At 42.5% G+C, this 23,670-nt stretch overlaps 1 protein-coding gene across 1 annotated transcript in view; it reads left to right on the top strand.

The window, feature by feature from the left end:
- PLEKHM3 (pleckstrin homology domain containing M3) overlaps window positions 1-23,670 on the top strand; it is a 212,803-nt gene that overhangs the window by 35,363 nt on the left and 153,770 nt on the right. The window contains exon 2 of the mRNA XM_004576885.2: window positions 833-1,749. Coding sequence (XP_004576942.2) covers window positions 1,137-1,749 — 613 coding nt within the window. The 5' untranslated portion in view covers window positions 833-1,136. The remainder of the gene's footprint in view (window positions 1-832; window positions 1,750-23,670) is intronic.

Genomic DNA, 23,670 nt, shown 5'->3' with positions numbered 1-23,670 from the left:
AAATTTAGATTTGAATCATCTAGTGTGGCTTCTGTCGTGTTGGACAGCATTGTGGTCAAGGTCTGAGCTAATTTTGCCTGACCTTGGAGAGCTAACATTTCCCAGAGAGAGCTGATACTCACAAAGCACTCTTAGTGCTCAGGTGGAACTGTAAGCATTGGGGACTTGCAGTCATCGAGAGAAGAGGCTGAACTAAAGCCTGCCACTACAGGCTGACACTCCACACTGGATTCCCGCCACCCCTCAGGCTGGACCTTGAGGCCCATCCTGGAAGGCGTAAAGAGTTAGGAAACTGAAAGCTACTTCTCAGAAGACTGGAGGAATTTTAAGATCCAGAGTTATCATTAGGTACTATCAAACTAAAGAAACCAGAAGCAATAGCATTGACATTGAATAAAGGGCAGAGCCGCCTTCTGTACTCCCCCCTTGTACCTTTTCAAACAGCAAAAGCTCAAACATGTGTAACTTTCAGCCTGATTATGATGTAGGCCCAGTCACAGAATTCCTGGTCTCTTTTTGCTTACTATTTTAGGTCAGCATATCAAAGGTTGGTCAGGATAGTCTTTTTACAACTGCTCTCAAAGGCTCTTCCGTGGGAGTAAAAGCTGTTGACCTTATTTCCCTGTGCTAAAAGCTCCTCCCTGCTCTGTTAGTACTCGTACAAAGGAAGGAGTGATATGTACTCCTGATGCTACAACTTCTGTGTGGGTGTTCACCTTTGCACATGACTGCCATAGAAGAGGGGCACAGATGTGAAAATAGGTAGGCAGATTTGTGTACTGTAGAATACAGTGAACCATGTGCCAATGTTGTCTCGTTTCTCTTCTTCCAGGAAATCGGGAATTGGCAAGGCATTGCTTTGACAAACACTTTCCTGTTGACTTTATAAAGATCGCACGGAAAAATCGTCTCAAAGGAACGTTTCTCTGCTTATACTCCAGGAGATAGCCAAGGCTTTCAATGACCTGGAAAACATCAGCGAGCCTTGTGCTTGGCCTGCTCCAAGGAAGCTGAATGAAGGTGTCTTCAGCTTGTTTCCATAGCTCTATTGTGGAAGCACCTCCTTGTTGGATGAATGTCCCTGAAGCCCTTCTCTGACACAGCTTAGAAGGCGTAGACCTGTTGGAACCAATGACATGGAAGCCTTAGAAGTGGATGATATCAGCCCAGCCTTAGAAGTGACGGAGGATTTCTTCAACACTTTTGATAGTAAGCTAGAAAAGGCAGTGCAACAAGCAGAGGTCTATGGGGTTCATGAGGTCCCTGAACTAGTGGGGCACGAGTTACTCAGTAACATTACAGACAATGGTGCTATGAGAAACCCTGTGTCTCTGGGCAAGGGGGGCCTGGTTTGGGACCACTGTAAGAGCAGGCTCTTGGAAACCAAAGCTCAAAATGTCTTTCCTGCCAAAGAACAGTTTATGGTCCAGAGAGGGACAACTCCTGATAATCTTTCATGGATGGAACAAAAGGAAGCATCAACCTTTAATTTTTTCAATGTGTGTCAGCGCCGGAGGGATAGACCTCGTTCTGTGAATGATTTATTGGATGAGACCTCTACTTTCAAGCCGGGCCATGCTCGATCAAGGTCTGATATTACCCACGTGGACTGGAGGGTCGTTCTTCCGACGATGCCTCTGGAGCAACAGCCTCCACCTCCGCAGCCATCCCTTCAAGGCACTCACTTTGCCAGGCCCTCTTTTCTGTTATCCTCACCAAATACATTAGAAGATGCCCAAGGAAATACTGGTAAGCTTTTATATCTGTCTTCTTTTGAACCACTGCTGATTTTTTTTTTAGGATTTTTTTTTTTTATTGGAAAGTTAGACATACAGAGAGGAGGAAAGACAGAGAGGAAGACCTTCCATCTGTTGATTCACTCCCCACATGGCTGCAGTGGCTGGAGCTGTGCTAATCTGAAGCCTCTTCCGGGTCTCCCATGTGGCTGCAGGGTCCCAAGGCTTTGGGCTGTCCTTGACTGTTTTTCCAGGCCACAAACATGCAGCTGGATGGAAAGTGGGACTGCTGGGATTAGCACTGGTGCCTATATGGGATCCCCACACATTGAAGGCAAGGACTTCAGCCACTAGGCTACTGTGCTGGGCCCTTTCTTTCTAATCTTAACTGTTAGAATATTCTCATATATAATGTAGTTTCTCCCTGTGAACATTGTATGATACTGTTTATTCCTATCAATCAATGTTTATTAGATCCCATGTTGGACTTAGTCTTGATTAGGAAAGTTTAAAAGACACATGAAACACTTGAAAACACAATCCATGTCCTCAGGAACTTCCCATCTGGCTGAGAATATCACTATCAAAGACTCAATGGAGTACCCAGTCAGTGAGGGACAGTGAATGATCAACTAAAATGTGTGTGAGGGAGCTATTACTTTACTCCATATGTGAGGACAGAAGAAGACACTGGGCTGGGCCGTCAGGAAGGTCTTTCAAGGAGTCATGGAGCTGAACTGCACGTTTTTGAAGGACACTAACATACAGAGTCTTGGAAGACGACAGGCAGGAGAGACAAAGATCCTCAAGGAAATGGGGTGCTGGGGAAATCACGCAAGTAGTGGGAGAAGAGGGCTGGAGAGGATGGGTAGGGCCTCGTGGTGAAGGACTTAAATTTCTTTTTTCCTCATAATTTATATGATACATGTGCACATGACTATGAACTCCTGTCCTCACACATGAGCATTCTCTTCTCTGGGACGTGAGAAACCGTTTCCATTTCTGCCAGCATTTTTTTTTTTTTCAAGAGAAACTTCAAGAGAAAATGATACAGGCTGTCAAATTTTATGACTAATGAATCTTCAGTCACTCATTTTAACAGATATCAATCTTTAGTTCAGAAGGCTTCTCAGTTCTCTGGGGTATCATTCCTTGTATTTTTCTGCCATTTAGATTTTTCTATTTATTTTTTATGTGAGAAAGAGATACACAAAGAGGAGCACATGGATAGAGAGTGAGCTCAAATTCCCATGTGCTTGTTCACTCCTCAAATGTCCCCAGCAGTTACTGCTGGACCATGGCCAAAGCCAGGAACCTAGAACTCAGTCCAGGTTGTTGCACATGGGGCACAGATCCAGGCACTTGAACTATCACTGCTGTCTACATTAGCAGGAAGCTGGAATCAGGAACTGGAACTAACCGGAAAACGAACCCAGTTATTCCAATATGAATGCAATCATCTTTTTTTATTTTTATAGATTTATTTAGTTACTTTATTGGAAAGGCAGATTTATGGAGAGAAGGAAAGACAGAGAGAAAGATCTTCCATCTGCTGGTTCATTCCCCAAGTGGCTGCAATGACCATACCTGAGCTGGTCCAAATCCAGGAGCTTCTTCTGGGTCTCCCATGTGGCTGCAGGGTCCCAAAGCATTGGACCATCCTCTACTGCTTTCCCAGGCCACAGGCATGGAGCTGGACAGGAAGCGGAACAATGAGGATGTGAACCAGTGCTTACATGGGATCCCAGCGCATGCAAGGTGAAGACTCTAACCATTATGCTGTCGTGCTAGACCCAAATCCAATCATCATAACTGTCTCAACTGCTAGATTACTGCTCGCTGCCTTTATGGCTATTTTAGACTCACTTCAAGCTTTACCATTTCTTGGTATTCTGTTGGTATATTTAGCATTTTAATTATAAGATTTATTTGTAACTGTAACCTTAAGCAAAGATTTAGTTTAGTGCATCTATTAAGGAAATGCAGTGTTCCCACCCACGAGACAGCATGTTATCTTCATTTCCAATTCAAATTTATGTTTTAAAAATAATTTTTTCCCTCCAGTCAAGTGTATGACTATAATTTTTTGTCTTCTTTGTTGGGCTCTTCCCAGTTAGTCAAGAGTGATGGTGCTTTTAAAAAAAATGTAAAAATGTTGCAAAGCATAGAACTTGATGACTGACTAGATATTTGGGGGCAAACAACTTGGGATCCCAGTGCCTGAAAGAATGGTAGCTTTTCTTGAACTCATATAAAAACCAAAGTATCCTTTGATTAGCAAATAACCTCCAAAGTTTTTGGTCTTTGCAGTTGTTCTTTTTTAGTATTTTTATTTGTTTTTACGTATCTTTTTTACTTTTTAATTTATTTTTAATTTTAGATGATGTTAACATAGTTAATCAGAGGGGATTGGATCAAGGGTTAGGGAAATGTGGGTGTGATCATTGTTTCCAAATTTTCCATTTCTCCTTGTTTTGTGGTGTGGGGAGGGAATAAGGGGAGAGGCCATATGGTCTTAACAGCTGTATCACTAAACCACCATAATCATTCCAAATCCGTGGTATAGCCCAAGGTAAGAGTATGGTGTGTCTTCAATTTCATTTTTCCTGTTTTGTTTTGGCTTAAGTGAAAGAACCAGACCTTCATTAGGCTCTTGAAAGCTAAACTTCTCCCTTGAGGGTTTGACAGACCATGGTTATTACTTTTAATTCTTTGTTTTTAAAAGGGTTAAGTATCAAATGGTGTTGAAATGTAAGGAGTAGTATTTTGAAAAGTAAACTGTTTGCCTTGGTCTTTGCTGCTACTGGCAGGCTATTTCCTGGCCACCTCTTGGTCATTCATGAGACACTAATCCTTCGGGGAAAGAGCACAATCAGAGATGTGCCAGATTTCTCACACTGTTCTTTCCACATGCTCTGATGAGCAGGCAAGGTAAATATTTTCCTCCCTCTCCAGGAGAAGGGCAGGTGCTCCTGGGCTGGGAGTAGTAAGGAGTTTGGATGTAGGACTAGTTACCTATCCTGTCATCCTTGCCAGCACTGAGGAGTGTGCGTACCAGGATCCAGGACTTGGATACCAATCAGAGTCAGTTACAGTGTTTGAGTAGAGGTTGCTTTAAAACCTTCGGCATGAGTAATCTAAACTGAGGAGGACTCATTGTTTCTCCAGGGGGAATACACCGAAGGCAGAGGGAGGCAGGATTGGGTCTTGGTTAGTGCTGGAGATGTGGACCCAGGAGATTTGGAGTCAGTCGGGCCTTGACCATGACCTGTGGACTCACATGTACATCTGTGTGGTGAATGTTTCTGTTAGAATCCATAGACACCTGAAATCCACTGTGTCCTAAAATGACCCATAATGCTGCCATCCCCCACTCCTCTTACTCTAAGACTGACAGTGGCTAATGGGAGGCTAGGGGATTTCCAGAAGAAATAATGGAATCATATGGGTTTCTTTGGGTTCAGTCAACTTTTTTTTTTTTGGTCTAGTGCTTTAATTTTCTTCCTTGGTTGTTATTGCATAGTCTTAAATTTTGGGGGGAGGGAGGTCTTAAATTTTTTCCAGTTGCTGTATACACTCTCCTCCTAGATGCTTTTGTGATCTCACCTTGGATAATTTTAAGATTTACCCACAGTGGTTCTTTTCCTCCATGTCCTCTCCTTTTTCTTGTATCCCTATCATACTTTTTCCCTCCTCCTTAACAAGTTTAAAGATAACTTCATTACATAAGGCCTCTTTTTATGGTAACTTCATTACCATAAGCCTCAATTGGTGATGTATAGCTGGGTTCCTTGAGCCTTCCTGAGAGTAAATGCTGCTTTGGGTATAAAAGAAATCACATTCTGGTAAAAGGGAGCAGTGGGCAGTTGGAATGTAATGGCAGCTCTTTTTCTAATTGGTATAGCTGTCTAAAGAAGGTCTTCTACTCAAATAAGATGGCATATTGTTTGAAAGTACAGATCCTGGGCTGGATGCAATGGCCTAGTGGCTAAATCCTTATCTTGCACATTCTGGGATCCCATATTAGTGCTCTTATTTCCCATCCAGCTCTCTACTTGTGGACTGGGAAAACAGTAGAGGATGGTCCAAAGCCCTGGGACCCTGCACCCGCGTGGGAGACCCAGAAGAAGGTCTTGGCTTCGGGTCAGCTCAGCTCCATCTGTTATGGCCACTTGCGAGTGAGTCAGCAAATAGGAGATCTTTCTCTTTTTCTCCTCTCTGTAAATCTGCCTTTCCAATAAAAATAAATAAATTTAATAATTAAAAATACAGATACTAAACCGTGACTGCCAGAGTTTCAAAACTTGCTCCTTTGCTTACCAGCTATGTAACAAATGGCAAGCTTCTTAATGTCCCTGTGCCTTCATTTATTTTCTCTCACTAAAATGTGTGTGATAATGGTACTGCTTAAAGTTTAACAGCATGAAGTACATTAAAATTCTAAAGTACTTCCTAGAGCTGTGTTTGGCAAGTACTAATGCTTAGTAAGTTTTAAACATTGAATGAGGATTGGGTGTTGTAGTGTAATGGTTAAGATGCTGCTGAGACACCCACATCCCATTTCAGAGTTTATGATTTGAGTTTCAGCTCCTCTTCTGATCTAGCTTCCTGCTCACGAATGCCTTAGGAAGCAGCAAGTGATGGCTCAAGTGCTTGGGTCCCCGTGTTCCATATGAGCTATCTGGATAGAGTCCAGGCTCCTGGCTTCAGCTTGGCTCAGCCCTGGCCATTGTGGCACTTAGGGAGTAAGTTAGGAGATAGAACATCTGCCTTTTCTATCTTCCTTTATTTCAAATAAGTGAAAAATAAATATCTTCAGAATTTATTTATTTGAAAGATTAAGAAGAAGTGACATACCTAGAGAGAGAAAGAGAAGCTCATCTGCCGGTTCAGTCCCAAATTGGCCCTAATATGCAGGACTAGGCCAGCCTGAAGCCAGGATCCAGGAGCTACATATGAGTCTCCAGTATCACTGGGACAGGCCCAAGCACTTGAGCCATGTTCTGCTGCTTTCTGAAGCTCATTGGCAAAGAACTGGATTAGAAGCAGAGCAAGCAGAAATCAAACCAACATACTGATAGGGGCTGCAGGCATTGCAAGTGATTGCTTAATTCGCTGTGCAACAACACCAGCCTCTAGGTGCTGTTGTGCTGTGCTTGCACGGGTGGACGAAGAGCACTCCCACTGTGCTGAAGAGTGATGTCAGAGGACTAGCTCATAGAATGATGGGAAGGCATAGATTTTAAGTCAGTGTGATAGCACAGTCAGGAATGTCAAAAAGGACCTCGATTGTGTAGTGGGGACAAAGCCCACTCAGGGTCAGCTCCTTCCTTTACTGCCATCCCAGTGTCTACGGGCTTTGGGGAGCTACAGCTGTGTGAGTAAAATTAGCCCTGAGGGAGCAGCCCAGTTCTACCACAGAATGGATCATTTCTAGTCTTAGCCCTAATTTTGGTTCTATGAAGACATGCTCTTGACTACCATCTATATTTTATCTTTTCCCTTTCTGTGTCCCTAGCATCCTAGTCTTGCTGATTGAGTAATAGCACAAACAAAGCACAAAGGGATTTCCAATGGGATAAAGCAGAGATATTCCTGACATTACAGAATTATAATTTGAATACAAATGTATCTTATGAATAAAAACTTATATGAACATGTGGTCATCAATATTGGTATCTATAGGAGTGTACTTCAAAATGTTCACAGGAAATAGAATTAAAAATAAATTTATTTTACTACAATTTTTTTTAATTCATGCATTCTATGAAAGATCTTCAAAAATTCATGGAAAATGAGCATTATGAAAAATTTCATGAATTTCAAATTTTTTTGCTCCAAAAATAAGCTTGTTTCAACTCAATTTGCCCATAGATTTTCTGAAGTATCCTTATATGAAAACTAGATTATATATAAATACAAACACAGACTTAGAAGAATAGACATGGAGTAGAGGAAGATGAAGCTAGATTGAAAGAATACTCAACTAGAACTTGAAAGTGTCCTGTCCCTACTCTCCTAATTTGCTATGTAAGTTTGGGGAAAACCACTTATTGTCTTCTCTCTTTGCTATATAAACCTACTAGGACAGATTTATTTATGCCCACGATCCTTCCCAGCTCCAGAAATATATCATTCTAGGATGTATTTGAATTGACCTTGACTCATGCTTGTGTGGGAGCTAATTACTATAGTCAGATTTATAATGAAAGGTCATGATGGGAATATGGGTATATAGTTGAAAATATTTAAAACAGAAAGATTTCTCTGTGCTTTGTAACTCTACTTCTGAATGGACTGCTGTATCAATTTTTAAAATGGAAAATTATAAAAGAAACTCTTTACATTAGCTGTAGTCTCAGAAACTCAGCAAACTACCAAAATCTAACTTCCTTTTCCCTCCCTGACTGTGTTCACATTTTCATCTGCTTAGCAAGGGCAGTGGTCAACTGGGCTTTTGTTCCTGTAGGTTGCACTCTCCGGTGACCTGGTACCAATCCTATGCCTGAATTTCTTGTTCTGAGTACTTTATGAGAAGGTGTCAAGCAGAGATTTTCTTAAGGGCTAGAAAAACCATGGCAGTTTAGTGTCTTTATGCTGGGTTTTATGTTACTCTCTTTCAGTTCCCTTTTTCCCCATTTTCACTTAAAAAAAAAGCCAAATTTGGGACTTATACTAAAATGACTGCTTTTTCAATTATGGTGTTTCTCAAAAGCCTTGGAGCCAGTCGAGGTGGGAATATTCCTGCAGGCTTCGAACAAGTGAGGTCACCAGGACATGGTCTCTTGCTGAATTTATGATTCACCCTTCAGCAGGATTACTCAGAACAAAGAAGTTGCTAAAATAGGTCACAGAAAGTTGATTTTATATGGCTGTATAGTTTCCATTGGTTACATTATTGAATGTTGGCTGTGGCAGATATTTAGAAGCCCAATATACTTCATTGCCAGCCTGCATTCGGATTCCTCACACTACTATATGGGAACCTTGAAAATGGAATGTCTGATATCTTTTGTGTTTTCTCTGTTCATGCATTTTATCTTTTTTGGTTAAGGAAAGCTATGGTTACTGATTTTATAGACTACTTGAATATCTTCCTAGAACACAAATCTTGTTAAGGTACTCTGTTCTTAAAAATAAAACATAATTCTCAAGTAAACTTTAGAAAGCATTTAAGTATTTTTGCAGTCTCATTGCTGACCCCTCCCTTCCCAGGAGCTTTTTGGTTAATTGCCATGTAGCCCACATTTCTGAGCCTGTGCTGGCACTTTTCCTTCATCCTGGGAAACTCCCTCTGCCCTTTTTCCTTTCCAGAAGCCCTCCATTATCTTTCAAGGACCAATTCAAATATCACATCCTCCCTGAGACCTTTCCAGATTTTTCTCCAATTCAGTTTTCTTTTGTTCTTTCACTTAGTTTGGGAATCACGGTTTATTATGTTGTGCTTTATAGGTAATTGCTTATCTATCCCTATTCTGTACTAGATTGGACAGCCTTTGAATATATGAACCACGTTATAGAGAATTCTGTACTATAACAAGTATTAGTCTATGAAAGATTGCTTAGTTCTGTTGTGGTTTTTTCCCCCTAAATGGAAATGGTTTCTCCTTTCCTTCTCTTATTTACAGCTTGGATGAAGTTGACTGAAATATGTTACTAGTACTACCAACAAAAGCTGTCATTTAAAGACAGTTAACTTTTTATCTAGTGCCATGCTAGAAAGTATTCATTTATTATCTTATTTAATTGTCATAGTAATTTTACAGCATGAATGATCTCATCCTGATTGTACTGATGAGGAAACTGAGGCTTAGAAAGGGTGCACTCATCCATGGCCACACAACTAGTATATAAAGGACTGGAATTATAAGGCAGCTAACTCCTTAGACAGCACACAATTCCATTATTACAGTGCCTCTCAATACTGAGGAAGCTTAGGATTTGCTTTCTCTGCTGCAAATAGTGTGATCTAGATGTAAAGTCTGAAAATTGTAGTTCTACTCTAAACTTGCCCACTTTGTGATATAACTTTGGCCAAGGCATTTGACTTTCTGGAGCCTTTTTCCAAATCTAGTAAATCAGTTAGAAATACTTCGTGAATAGCAAGCTCTGTATACAATAAACATTTGACAAGAAGGCCAACTACACTATTGTAGTAAAATGGGGAAAATCTGTCAGGGGGTGAGAGTTTGTGGGGGAGGGAATCCCATCCTATACGAAATTGTACCACATAATTCAGAATTCAAAATAAAAATATATTTTAAAAAATATATGTGCTTTCCCTCATTTTCCTCTACTGCCTCACTATGTTGGTGATGTCTCATCTCTGCCCACATTGCTGCAAAGTATCTACAGCAGCCTCATGGGCCATTTTCTTATGTGTTACCAGCCATAGAGTAGATAGGGCATCTCCTCTCAGTCGGCTTCCCAACAGTTTCCCTTTAATGGCTGCAACTGGATTGCTTACCTTCCTATAAGGCTATCTCTAGCAAAGGGAAATAGGACTCTTGTGACTAGAATCAGGAAATCATTATTGTTTCCATAGGATAAGGGAAAAGATGCCACCCCTGAGCATATTACCATCATATCTGAACAAAATTAGGGCTCTGTTGATGAAAGCAACTTGTAGCTTCTGTGGCTGAACTCGTCGGATTGTAGCTCCCTCTGGCTCCAGGTTTCTTCAGTTCTGTAGTTTGCACAAACACATAGTAACAGAATGCCATGTATCTTAAAATCAATGGCCTAAGAATGAGGGATTCTTTTCTGCTTAATTCCTATAGATTAGTGAAATAGAAAAACTCACCATGGCAAAGAGATAATGCCGTTTGAAAGTTGGTATTTAAAAATTGTAAGGCAGCCTCTGCTTTCAAGAAGTTTAATCTGTGGTTTCCTGGTCAGTTGAGAAGTGAAACTGACCAGGACTGTATTGACTTGTGCTGTATCACTGTTGCCCATAGCAAAGAACTTAAATGGAAAAAATTCCCAAGCTGATGCATCTAGATATGTTACAGGTCTATTTCTGCTAGAATCTAAACAGATAATTTGTCTTTTCCCTGAGGTTTACAAAGGGGAAAAAATGAATGGGATATTATTTTTTCCCATAAATAAAAGACTACAGAGTAGCCATAGAAGGATCTCATTTGAACCTCATTCATTTCTACCAAATAAGCTGGTTAACAATGTCTGTGGGATAACATTTGTAGACTTCACTGAGCAACACTGCTGTGGGGTCTGAGGAGCATATTTACAATGCACATTCACAGTCCTCCTGGTTCCTGTAATGTAACCACTCTCCCCATATCCTTTGCTGTGGACATTTGTGGCAGAGCCATGATTAATGTGGATCTCATTGATTTCATTTTCCTCAGGTACTTATAATGAAGAGAGTAAATTAGTTGGATTCTTTTCCCTAGTGTCTGACTTGAATCCTGTAACATGAAATAGACTTGAAAAACCTGTGTTTTGTTAACCAGGAATGCAAAGAAAAGAGTCATGGTTGTTATCAGGAATATTAGCAGTTTTCATTTTGGAAAGGGTTTTCCAACTGAGTCTTCAGGTTAAGCATAAAACCAAAGTGGGAAGAAGACAGCCTCTGTGTGGGATGATTAAGGGGCCAATCTGGAGTAGGGGTCTCTATTAGAGGAGTGGCTTGAGGTATGAGAACAGCAAAGCCAGGCAAACAAATTCAGTGTGATACATCTGTCAAAAAGCACTCAGGATTGTCTGAGTCCAGATTAAAAGGTGTTTTAAGTCTGGAAGTTGGCAAGGGAAAGGGTGTTGATGGAGTCTTGGTAATTCTCCTTTCCTGTAGCCTTATGCATTCATATGAAGGGACATCAATTAGAACAGCATTTCTGGCTTTCTTCCTTCCTTCTCCTTGCATACTCCACCCTTGAGAAGGAGGAGTGACTTATTGGCAAGTTCAGGAGAGGAACCAAGTAGCTCACCATTTCTCACGAGAAGCACTAAATGTGGTTTGCTGGTCTGTATCCGCTCCTTCAGGGCATCAGCCTTCCAGGGCCCGACTCCCCGCAGCAGAGGCCTGTGGTTGTCCAGTGCTGCTTTTGACTCAGGTAAATCTGTATAATCCTGGGATTTAGCTCATTGTAGACACACTGTATCCTCCACCTGGCTGTCTTTACCTGCTCGTGTCTAACTACCCTCTATCAGTCTCAAATGGGTGATGGAAAAGAATGTTTTGTATTAGATCAGTTCAGTCCAACAGTATGCAGAAAGGGTTTGTAGGTGGGACGAATTGAAGGGAATGGAAACTGATTAGAAGTCATAACCATAATGTGAAGGGTTGTGGACTCAATTTAGTGTGACCTTTTTTTTAAGGTTTTAATTTATTTTTATTGGAAAGGCAAATCAGATTTATGGAGAGCAGAGACAGAAAGATCTTCCATCTGCTGATTCACTCTCTAATAATTGGAGCTGAGCTCATCTGAACTCAGGAGCCAGGAGCTTCTTCTGAGTCTCCCATGCAGGTGCAGGGTCCCAAGGCTTTGAGCCATCTTCTACTACTTTCCTAGGTCATAAGCAGGTAGCTGGATGGGAAATGGAGCAGCTGGGCCATGAACCAGCACCCGTATGAGATCCTGGAGCTTGCGAAGTAAGGATTTAACCATTGAGCCATCACACCGGGCCCAACTTAGTGTGACTTTGGCGAGGAAGAAAAAACTTGTGACAAAAGGAAGAAGAGGAACAAAGAACTGTATCTGAATCTGGGGCTAGCTGGAGTATAATGGATGAAGGAAAGGAAAAAACTAAGTAAAGCCTTCCCATCTGGAGTACCCATTCCCCTTCCTGCTTCTCTGAATTCCATACTCTTCAAAATTCATTTCACATACCATTGCTCTCAAGACATTCTTCCCAGGCCGAAGTCCGTTCTCTTTGCCTAGCCGTTCAGCTATACTGTCACAAAACTCCGAATACCACATGCCTCCTTTGGCACATACTTTTGGATTTGTCTTTTCTCCCCTGTCAGGCAATCAGTTTTGTTGACAGGATCTGTGTCTGACTGATTTGATATCTCCACAGATCTTAGCATAATCTTTTGTTGACACATTGGAAAATATTTAGGGAGTCAGCCAGTGTTATATGAAGAAAAGAAGAGAGAGCAAAGTTCTTGCTGTCAGGAGGAGCAAAGATTTGCGATGGAAATAAAGCAAGGTGATGTGACAGAGAGGAACTGAGAGAACTCTAACTTGTATGGTAAAAAGTTGCCTCACTGAGGATAGCAACTTTGAGTTGAGAAACTGAGAGAAGCAAAAAAATGCAATCGAGCTGGTGAGGCAGGTTCCAGAAAGGGGCTGTAGCAACTAGTAGAGAGGCCTCCGGGCTGGAATGTGCTTGACTGGCTCAGGGAATGTTAGGATTGTGCCTGGAGAGAGAAGAGATGTGGGATAATGTGAGATGAGATCAGAGCAATAGTCAGAAGCCAGATTGTGTGGAACAGGAAGTGGAGTCATTGGAAGAATTTGACATGTGAACCAAGGAGCCAGAGGAAAGGCAGGATAAAGGGATTAAGTTTTTTAAAAAATTTATTTATTTGAAACATAGGGGGAGAGAGAGAGAGAGAGAGAGAGAGAGAGAGAGAGAGAGAGAGAGAGAGAGAGAGAAGAGAAAGAGAGAGGGAGAAACAGAGATCTTCCATCCACTGATTCACTCTCCAAGTTCCCATAAAAACCAGGGTTGGGCTGGCCTGAAGCCAGGAACAAAGAATTTCATCTTGATCTTCCATTTGCACTAGCAGGAAGTTGGATTGGAAGCTTGGAGTAGCTAGGCTCAAAACTAACACTCCAGTATGGAATGTGGGCACTCCAGGTAGAAGTTAACATGCTGTGCCACAGTACCCATCCTAAGTAGGTAAGTTTTAATAGGCACAAACAAACCCTGTGATATAAAGAGACAGAAGAAAAGAGATTAAATGGGAAGTATTCCAGCATGTTGCAAAGGAAGGTATTCTGGAGAAGTAGTAGACATAACAGGGCCAGCTTCAGCAAGAATACTACAAGCTTCTTCCTTTGAGACTAAAAGACTGAAGTGGGAAGTGTCTATTGAACAATCACATAGTGTTAGATATTGTTCTTAAAGTCCCTTATTTCTTTCTCATGACAGTAAAGTGAGACGGTTTCTGTTAATATAGCCCATTATGAACTGAGGTCTTATCATGAAGCTAATTTGCTCAAGATCACACAACCAGTAAGCTAGAGCTGAGATTCCAACCAAGATTGACTCCAGCAAATGTGGCCTTAGCCAGTGCTCTATGGCACTTCTGCGGGATGGTGATGAGTGTGATATTGAAGTGAAGCCTAGTGTAATATATTTAAAGGAGCCCCTACAGTGTGCAGAAACAGATGGTGAAATTATCTATTGGGGGAATTAAAATAGTTTGGAAATATTATGCTGTGTTTAGGGATTGAAATTATGTGTAACCAACATTTACAGTACAATAAGTAACCATTTTAAGTATAATTGGTAGCTTTAGCATTTAACTATTTAAAACATCAAAAATCAGAAATATTTGTTATTGTCATCCTTGAATAAAACTGTATTTTAAATGTGCAAAAAAGAGAAATTAATTTAAAACATGAATTGTCAGAGTTCAAGTAATATTACTCTTCATTTGCCCTTATTAGCTCTCTGTGTCTTGCTCAAGAAGGTTGGACTTGAGGTGGGCATTGTTGTAGCAGGTAGGGTGCTGCTTGGAATGCCTGCATCCCACCCATATCAGAGTACCTATGTTCAGGTCCTGGCTTAGCTTTTCAGCTTCTTGCTAATGAACAGTCTTGAAGGCAGTGATGATGGCTCAAGTCCTTGGGTCCTGGTCATCCACATAAGAGACTTTGGTTGAGTTTATCTATTGGCTTCAGCCTGACCAAACCATCACTCAACCCTGTCTGGTTGCGAGCATTTGGAACGTGATCTACTAAGTGGGAGTGTTCTCTCTGTGCGTGTCTTTCAAATAAATAATAACAAAATATGGAAAAACTTTCAGAAAAAGAAAGCTAAGCTTAAATAGAAAATATGGATGAAAATGGTGATCCAGAATTGGTGACTCCTGCAGAGTAAAAGAAAATATATTTTCCAAAGCCTCTTCTGGGTTGTTTACCTCCATGCTTCCTGCGTTTATTTGTAGGGTCAGTGTCCTGTCAGAGGAACTGTTCAGATTCCTCCATCCGACCCCTTCCTGGTGTCAGGCTTCACGCATACCAGCAGGTCCTTTGGCCAGCACTGCTCTTCAACCCATTCTGGTTCCTGCTGTTGAGAATTTCAGCCCAGCTACGGCTCGTCCATACCCATGTATATCTCATATATGGCTCAGTTGGGGTTGAAACCTAGCCAAGCCCGTCCCACGTCTACCCTGGTCCTCCAGAGCACCAAACTGTGCTGCGGTCTAATCCGGCACAGTGCATCAAGTCCAAATCGATATTTGTGCCAAGGGATTACAACTGTGACCCAACCAGAACTCAGCCCCCTTCCAGTTCCTGCGCCCCTTAGTGGTAAGCTCCACCCAGCCAAGGCCTCCCCCAAGCTCCCCAACCAGGCCTGTTCCCAGCCAGTGTTAAGTATGCCAGAGGTTGCTCTGGGTCAGCCCAGCGCGCCCCATAGACTGTCATGCCTCCTGCATAGACTCCACCGGCCCTTCTAAACCGTCCAGTGGGGTCAGAGTTTCCAGGGGATTGATCCACGCATACCTGACATATTCTAGCCCCGAGTATGGTTCTCGAATGCCAGTCAATGTCATAGTCCTGCCTTCTGTGACCCCTCTGCTGATCCCTCATCCTATCAGGTAATGGGGTATCCTGCTGGACAAGCCCTGAATTTTGCCTTTTGAATGAACTGGTGTTGGCAATCTGCACTATAAAGTGACTCCAGGTTCTTCATAGGAAGATTAACTGCCATTGAGAATCTTAAGGACTAATACACATTCCAGGGGAACTGTGGGTTTAGCATGGAGCGACTCATGTAGCATATCAAAGAAACTAAATTCCAGAACTTCCTGGCCGGGCGGCCAGCAGGCACAGCCTGGCGCCAAATGGCGCACTGGCCACCTGAGAGCCGCTCACCCCATGTATGTACGTACGTGGTGGTAAGCTTGGCTGTGCTAGGCTGGAATCGTGGCGGGGGACCTGAGCCCTCCGGGCAGCATGGCAGCCCCGGGGTTGAGCCGCTCAGGCCCCACCCGGATCCTCCTAGCTCTTCCCCCGCTCCAGCCGCATGGCGCGCTGAGGCGTTCCAGATCCGCTTCTCAGAGTCCCGGGACAACCCCCCCACTCCCAAAAGAGGGCCATCAAACCAGGACCCCGGCAAATCAGGAAGCCGCCCGAGAGCCGCTCACCCTATGTACATTTGGCTCGGGTTGGGGCAGACCAGGTTGAGTCAGTTCACGTCATCCACTGGCAAGCCCGAGCGCTGGAACTGTGTGGGGGCCTGGCCAGGTTTGGTTGCGATTAAAAAACAGTACAAAACACAAATTGCCAAGGTGAAATGGCCTGTGCCAGTAGGGAATGCAGCACCCAACCAGGACACCTCCCACTGGTTTAGGTGAGGGATGAGTGTGTGATGGGCAGAGCCGGGGAGAGCTGCAATACTCATTGGTTCCAATGCAGGTCGGGGCTCAGAATAGATCCAACCCAGGGGTTACAACCACCAGCTGATTGGAGTGATGGACTGTGGCAGGCACTGTGCTTACTAGTAGTACATGTAGGAGCCTGGACTGGGAACGCCTCGAAGTTTCTTTGGGGATTCCCCTGAACAAAATGGAGGAATCAAAACATTAACCAAGAAAAGATGGAAGATGGAGTAGATCAATCAACCACCTCAGCTATATGCTTGCAGCGGAAAACTGGACAAGGGGAAACTCTAAGATAGACTATGTCAATCAGTGGACTCTGCACCAGCCTCATCGTACCTGGACTGTTGCTGATGATATGTTGGAGCTTCTAATTGATCGAGGTGACGCTCTGCTGGCTCTGCCTTCAAACCTGAGAGGGCCTCCCTAAGAGGCCGTTGAACTTGACTGGACAGTGGGATGCTGGACTCGGTATGGTGTGAGCTTGTAATTAGGGAATCCCAACGGAACTTGAGCTGTGGTTATGCATCATGGTGAAGGAATTCACCATGGGGGAAGGGTTTGGGGTGAAGGGGGGAGAATCCCAGTACCTATGAAATTGTGTCATGTAATACAATGTAATTAATGAATAAAAAAAAAAGATTCAGTGTAAGATTAAAAAAAAAGATTCAGTGTAAGATAAAAAAAAAGGAAAATATATTTTAACTATTGACTACAGAATTTAGAACAGGAAGGAATCCAGTGAAACAAGGAACAGCTTGTAAGGAGCAAGGTAGGATTCTCTACTGAAGGCCCCTACGCAATTGAAATAGATGGGGACTTGATGAGGTGAATGGAGAAAATGACTATGTAAAATACAAAGTACAGTCAATGGCAGTCAATAAAAGTTGCCTCCTGTCTCTGCTCCAAACAGTGCCAAGAGGGGCTGTTGCCCTAAACAGAGGATGGGTGGAGCCAAGATCAGGCCAGTCAGTAGAGATGAAGTCCAGGAATGCCCCTGGATTTAGAGATGGGGCTGGATGGATCAGAGTATCAAAGCCTAGAGCTTGTACCTAATCCCTGGGAAGCATATGATCTTGGAGAATGAGGTAGAAGGTGACCGGAAGATTCTTTGGGGGCTGTATGTTTCTGAGGAAGTCTAATCACGTTTTCCCACTGCAGGCTGGCTCTTGGCCACAGCTGTGAGATCAAATAAGTGACATGGCAGCCTGGAAAGCTGGAAACAAGGTCCATCCATTGCAGTTGATTACAGGTCATTGCCGTTACCTGTGAGTGAAGCAAAGCAAAGTCGAAGGAGTTTCTTTATTCTGCAGTAACACTGCGGTTTTCCTTTTATGTTGAGATGATCAATTTATATTGATGTTGAAGTTTAATATTAAAGCTACTTCTTAAGCTAAATTGTAAGCACCTTAAGGACTTCCATCACCTTTCTGTCCCCAACAAAGCTTAGCCCCTGCTCTGCGCATAGTTGGTGCTCAGTAAATGTGTGAGGAATTGCTTTGCTCCCTTAAGCCTATTAACAGTTCTAAACCTTGATTCCTAAACTTTCAGATCTTAAAATCATCTTTCCTTCTGGCTTTCCTTCTAATGATACCCTAGATAATCTTTAGAGACTCTGAAAAGAAAGGTGTGTAAACTTGAAAGAAGTGTAATGTTTCTGCCAAATTTTGCCCAAAAAAGGCAAGCCTGTTGAGAGTACAGTGTAGTACTGTGAGCTCTTCCACTTCCATTTTGGTTTTACTTTACATTTATGAATCTTTTTATATGAATTTCAGTATTTCTTTCTGATTTGGAATATAGGCACCGTATGGACTCTGGGTTTTTTGGAAAGGTTAAATGTGCTGTTTTCTTTTCCAACTACTGCCTGATCTCAAACTCACTGTGTTCAACTCACTGTGCTCACTCGGGCAGTCCAGGTTTTCTTTGTAAACTAGATTACCTCAACCTATGATTGATTGTCATCTGGGAAATGGCATTTTGAAAAAGAAATATTACAGTTGGTCAGTTATCACAGTGGTTAAAATGCTGCTTGGAACAGAGTCTTGGCCCCAGTTCTGATCGAACCTCCTGCTCATGTACACTGTCACAGGCAGCAGGGGGTGGCACAAGTAGTTTGCTGTCAGATTGAATCCAGACTTTGGCCTGGTCCAGCCCAGTTGTTGTGGGCATTTGGGGAGTGAATAAGTAGATGAGAGGTATCTTCCTTTCAAATAAATAAATCTTAAAAAGGTGAAATTACATAAAATAAGCAAAGTGAAATAACATAATGGTTCAGTAATCACATCTGTTAACATATGTTAAGACTCCTAATTATTTTACCGTATATATTTGGGAATGTCACACAGAGACTATGGATGCAAGATATAGAGCCAGAACATTCTCTGTTTTTAATGGCCTTATTTATTTTTATTGGAAAAGCAGATTTACAGAGGGAAAGACAGAGAAAGAAAGTGGCAGCAATGGCTTTAGCTGAGCTGATTCAAAGTCAGGAGCCAGGAGCTTCTTTCTTGGGCTCCCATGTGGGTGTAGGGGCTGGCCCAAGGACTTGGGCTATCTTTTACTGCTTTTTCAGGTATATTAGGAGGGAGCTGGATGGGAAATGGAGCAACCAGTACTCAAACCAGTGCCCGTGTGGAATGCTTATACCATAGGCAGAGGCTTAACCTACCATACCACTGAACTGGCCTCCATTTTTTTTCTTGATTGATCTTGGAAAATTTTTGTTATGAAGCTTAATGAATATTGGGTGACTATGAAATAGCAATTGAAACATAAGACCAAAGTTGTTGGCAACGCCCGCGTCGCCATGTACCCCGAGCCGAGCACAGGGACTAGGGTCACAAAAAAGACAACGCAGTGAGACAACACACAGTACACAGAATGCCGAATGTGAAAAAATGATTGATCGATTAATCTTTATTGAAACTCCAGGCTTTCTTTTATACTCTGCCTAGCTTCTCCCAGTGTTTATCCAGTCCTCAAGTGGCCACCCTAAATCCCTCGAGTTCCTCCCAGTGTCTATCCAATCCTCTAGTGGCCACCCTAAATCCCTTGAGTTCCTCCCAGTGTTTATCCAATCCCTTGGCAGATAACTTGACAAATAGGAAGCAGGAACTTGCGGTTAAGCCAGTGGCTAGATGTATCAGGCCAAAATTGCCCATCCTGTTACCCTCTGAGAAACAAGCTAAGCTGTGGAGTTAATCCTTGGGAGACCGGGGCCTGCACAAAGTGAGTCATCAGAGTGGTAGAGATGGAGGCTCAGAGAAGGGTGGCTGTTTTCAACCAAGAGGATGAAGAAAGACTTTAGATGAATAGATGAGATTTCATACCTACTCTTCATATCTGAGGAGAACTATGAGCAAGAGAGGTGAAGGGAAATCTAAGTGGGAAAGCAATGAGAAAATCCTGAGGACTGGAGAGGGTGAGTAATGGACACAGCCAGCAAACTGGAGAGTCTTAGAGTGGGATCTTGTGTGGTAAATGCCTAGCGAAATTTCTAATGGAAGGATCAGGATGAAATCTTCCAAGATAGTTCCTCAATTGATCTTAACATTCCTGAAAGTGGGACATCCATAGGGACCAGCTTTGTTGCGTAGAGCCAAGTCAGGTGCCATTTTGTGTAGGAATGCAAAAGCTATGGGACAGTACTACTCATGCACTGAGCTGGGAGTGAACTCATTTCTGGCTCAGTGAACTGCAACAACATGGTATTCTATAGGTTCCACCCAAGATAGGTCCAAGTAGCTCTCACACCTGACATCCAGCAGATCAAGAACTCTAGTAGTGGCACATCAGGTGCCATTTTGTATAGTGTGGAAATGCTGCAGGGACATCAGTGAGCTGTGCATGCGCTAAGCTGGGAGCAAACTCACTGAGCTTAGTGCATCACACCAGTCTAACAGGGCTGGTTTGAGCAGTTCCCAAGATTAGGGAGACACCAGGTGTCAGAGGCTCAGACAGAGCAGTGGACAGCTTATCCAGGTGCACAGGGAGGATATGGCAGTCCATCGGAACCTGCAGAGGACACCTGGTACCACAACAGAGGATGGAGGACAGAACAAATCGATCAATTACCCCAGCCATATGTAGGCAGTGAAAATCTGGGCAAGTGGAGACTCTAAGTTTTGTTTTTTGGTGTTTTTGTTGTTGTTGTTGTTGTTGTTGTTTTGTTTTTTTGTTTTTTTTTGAAAGGCAGATTTCCAGAAAGAAGGAGATACAGAGAGAAAGATCTTCCATCTGTTGATTCACTGTCCAAGTGGAAGCAATGGCTGGAACTGAGTCAATCCAGAGTCAGCAGCCTTCTTCAGTTCTTCCATGCAGGTGCAGGATCCAAAGGCTTTGAGCTGTCCTTAACTGCTTTCTCGGGCCATAAGCAGAGAGTTGGAAGGGAAATGAAGCAGCCGGGACATGAACTGGCACCCATATGGGATCCTGGCTCATGAGAGGCGAGGATTTACCCACTAAGCCATTACACTAGGCTCTGTACATAAGTGTTTAAAAGAAATTTAGAGAGACTTAAAAGAGATATTATCCAATCAATATATGAGGCTAATTAAAATGGGTCATTTACAACAAAAGTAAATATTTTTTAAAGCCTGAGAGCATTTGATACAGTCTGGGTATTAAATAAGGAATTACTAATTTGGGGAAGGGGTTAAAAAAGTCTGGTATATATTTTGAAAAGTCTTTTTTTAGGGCTTATTTATTTATTTTTATTGGAAAGTCAGATTTACAGAAAGAAGGAGAGACCAAAGAATTTCCATCTTCTGGTTCACTCCCCTGATGGCTGCAGTTGTTGGAGCTAAGCAGATCAAAGCCAGGAGCCAGGAGCCAGGAGCTTTTTCTGGGTCTCCCATGCAGGTGCAGACTCCCAAGGCTTTGGACCATCCTTGACTGCTTTCCCAGGCCACAAGCAGGGAGCTGGAAGAGAAGTGGAGCAACTGGGATACGTACTGGCACTCATATGGGATCCAGGCATGCAAGGTGAAGACTTTAACCACTAGGCTACCATGCCAAGCCCTCTGATATGTATTTTGAAGGTCTTATATGTTAGAAGTAGAGATAAATGCTAAATCATTTTCCAGTGAAATGTTAAAATGTCTGTGATTTGCTTTTAAATATCTCAGCAAAAATAACTAAAAACAGTGGGAGTGGGAGAAATGAAGAATGGTCAAAATTTGATTTTCAAAGCTGAGTGATAAGTATATGTTGTTCCTTTTATATCCTTGTACATGCTTTTCAAGATGCTTTTGGTTTGCCATAATGAAATATTAAAGGCCAAGCTAGGATTATATGCTTTACTTGACACTTTCGTGGCACCTGTGAAGTTTTGTCCTTGGGATGGGTATGGGAAGGACAACGAGGAAGTGAGCAAACAGCCTGGTAGCAGTGACTCAAATGGCCACAAAGGAGGAGAATGAAACCCTGATGATGCTCATGGCCATGAGACTGGAAGCTATTCTGAGAATGGATAGAGGAAATAATAGTGAAAGAGGAACTCTTTGTGATCTGGCAATGAGGAAGTGAATTAGGAGCATGACGGGAAATGCCTTTCTTCCTCTTCAGTCAGTTTTGGTTACTGTGCTGATGCCACTGCCCTGGGTTCTATAAAGACAAGGAGGAGAGGATGCCAGAATCTTCCCTGTGAACTAGTCTGCATTCTAGCTAGAGTGGAAACCTCTAAGAGGGAAGTAGAGTTCTGAGATGCTTTCTTTTAATGAATATTTTCTGTCTCTTGGTTTCAGTATGATATTCACAGGCACAGTGATTCAATTTGGATCTTCTTCCAATTTCATTGGTGAAATTCTTGGTAGTGATCCTATCTTAAGAATTCATATTAGGTAATTATTTTAACCTTTATCTGGTCTTTATCAGATTACCTTATTTTTTTTTTAAGATTTATTTTTATTACAAAGTCAGATATACACAGAGGAGGAGAGACAGAGAGGAAGATCTTCCGTCCGATGATTCACTCCCCAAGTGAGCCGCAATGAGCCGGTGCGCGCTGATCCGATGCCGGGAACCTGGAACCTCCTCCACGGCTCCCACACGGGTGCAGGGTCCCAATGCATTGGGCTGTCTTCAACTGCTTTCCCAGGCCACAAGCAGGGAGCTGGATGGGAAGTGGAGCTGTCGGAATTAGAACCGGCGCCCATATGGGATCTTGGTGCGTTCAAGGCGAGGACTTTTAGTTGCTAGGCCACGCCGCCGGGCCCAGATTATCTTATTGATTTGTGAAACTGAATGCATTAATGTGTGGAGTTCACTAAATGAGTTGAATGTCATAGTATCAGTCAATATAAGTCAACCTGTAGTGTATTAAAGAAAGCATAGGGAGTGGACATTGTAGTGTAGTGGGTTAACCCATTAGGATCCCATGTTGGATTACCTGGGTTTAAGTACCACCTCTACTTCTGCTTAGCTTCTTGCTAATGTGTACCCTTGAAAAGAGCAGGTAATGATGCAAGTAATTGGGTCCCCGCCGCCCACATGTGAGACCCAGATAGGTTTCCTGGCACCCGTCTTCAGCCTGGACACCTCTGTGGAGAAGTGGCCACAGTGTCTAACAACACCACATTATCAGAAAAGAAAGATAACCTGAGCGTGAGCATCCATTATCTCTTCTTACAAAGGAATTAGTTTGGGTTACAGGAAATTAATGGCTTTTGAGTTGCCACAGAAATACGAATGAATGTCAGGAGCAGGGATGTAAAGCAGGCAGAATTGGCTTTTCTCTGCCTCATTTCTCTTGTTTTCTCCTTTCTATTTTTAAGATCTAGATCTGGTTCAGTCTCTTTTTCTTTAGTCAGAAGCAGAAATCATACCTGTTGGGAATGTAATTTGTCTTCTCTAGGGAATGACTCAATTAGCGTTTGATAGTCTCCAGTGTATGTGTGTCATAGGGATTGAGAAATGTCTCTGAAACTAGCATCTCTAGCAGAGAGGAGTATTCCCTCTTGCATGGGTATCATTTTCATATCTCATAATCTCAGAAAGTCTCTCAAGTGACAGTTGCTTTTTATTAAAATACTGAATGTTGCAGTTAATCATTGATTAAAGATGCCATTAATAGATAGGTTTGTGCAACTGAAAAGAGGAAGAGAAAAAAAATTATACCTACTGTGTGTAGGACATCATACTATGAGTTTGGTTCTATGTCAAGTGCCTCCATAAGTACCTGCTGTGTACCAGCCACTGTACTACATGCTGTGATAAAAGCATAAAAAGGGAGACGTCTTTCTGCTGTTAGTGGAGCTTACTGTCTAGTAGAGAAGACAGATTTAAAAAAAATACATTTTACAGATTATTTTGTTTGGTCACTTAAATAAACTACTATAATATGACCTGAAAAAAAGG

Source organism: Ochotona princeps, chromosome 5 (assembly GCF_030435755.1).
Source record: "Ochotona princeps isolate mOchPri1 chromosome 5, mOchPri1.hap1, whole genome shotgun sequence".
NCBI lineage: Eukaryota > Metazoa > Chordata > Mammalia > Lagomorpha > Ochotonidae > Ochotona > Ochotona princeps.
This window is presented reverse-complemented; position numbering and strand designations above follow the sequence as displayed.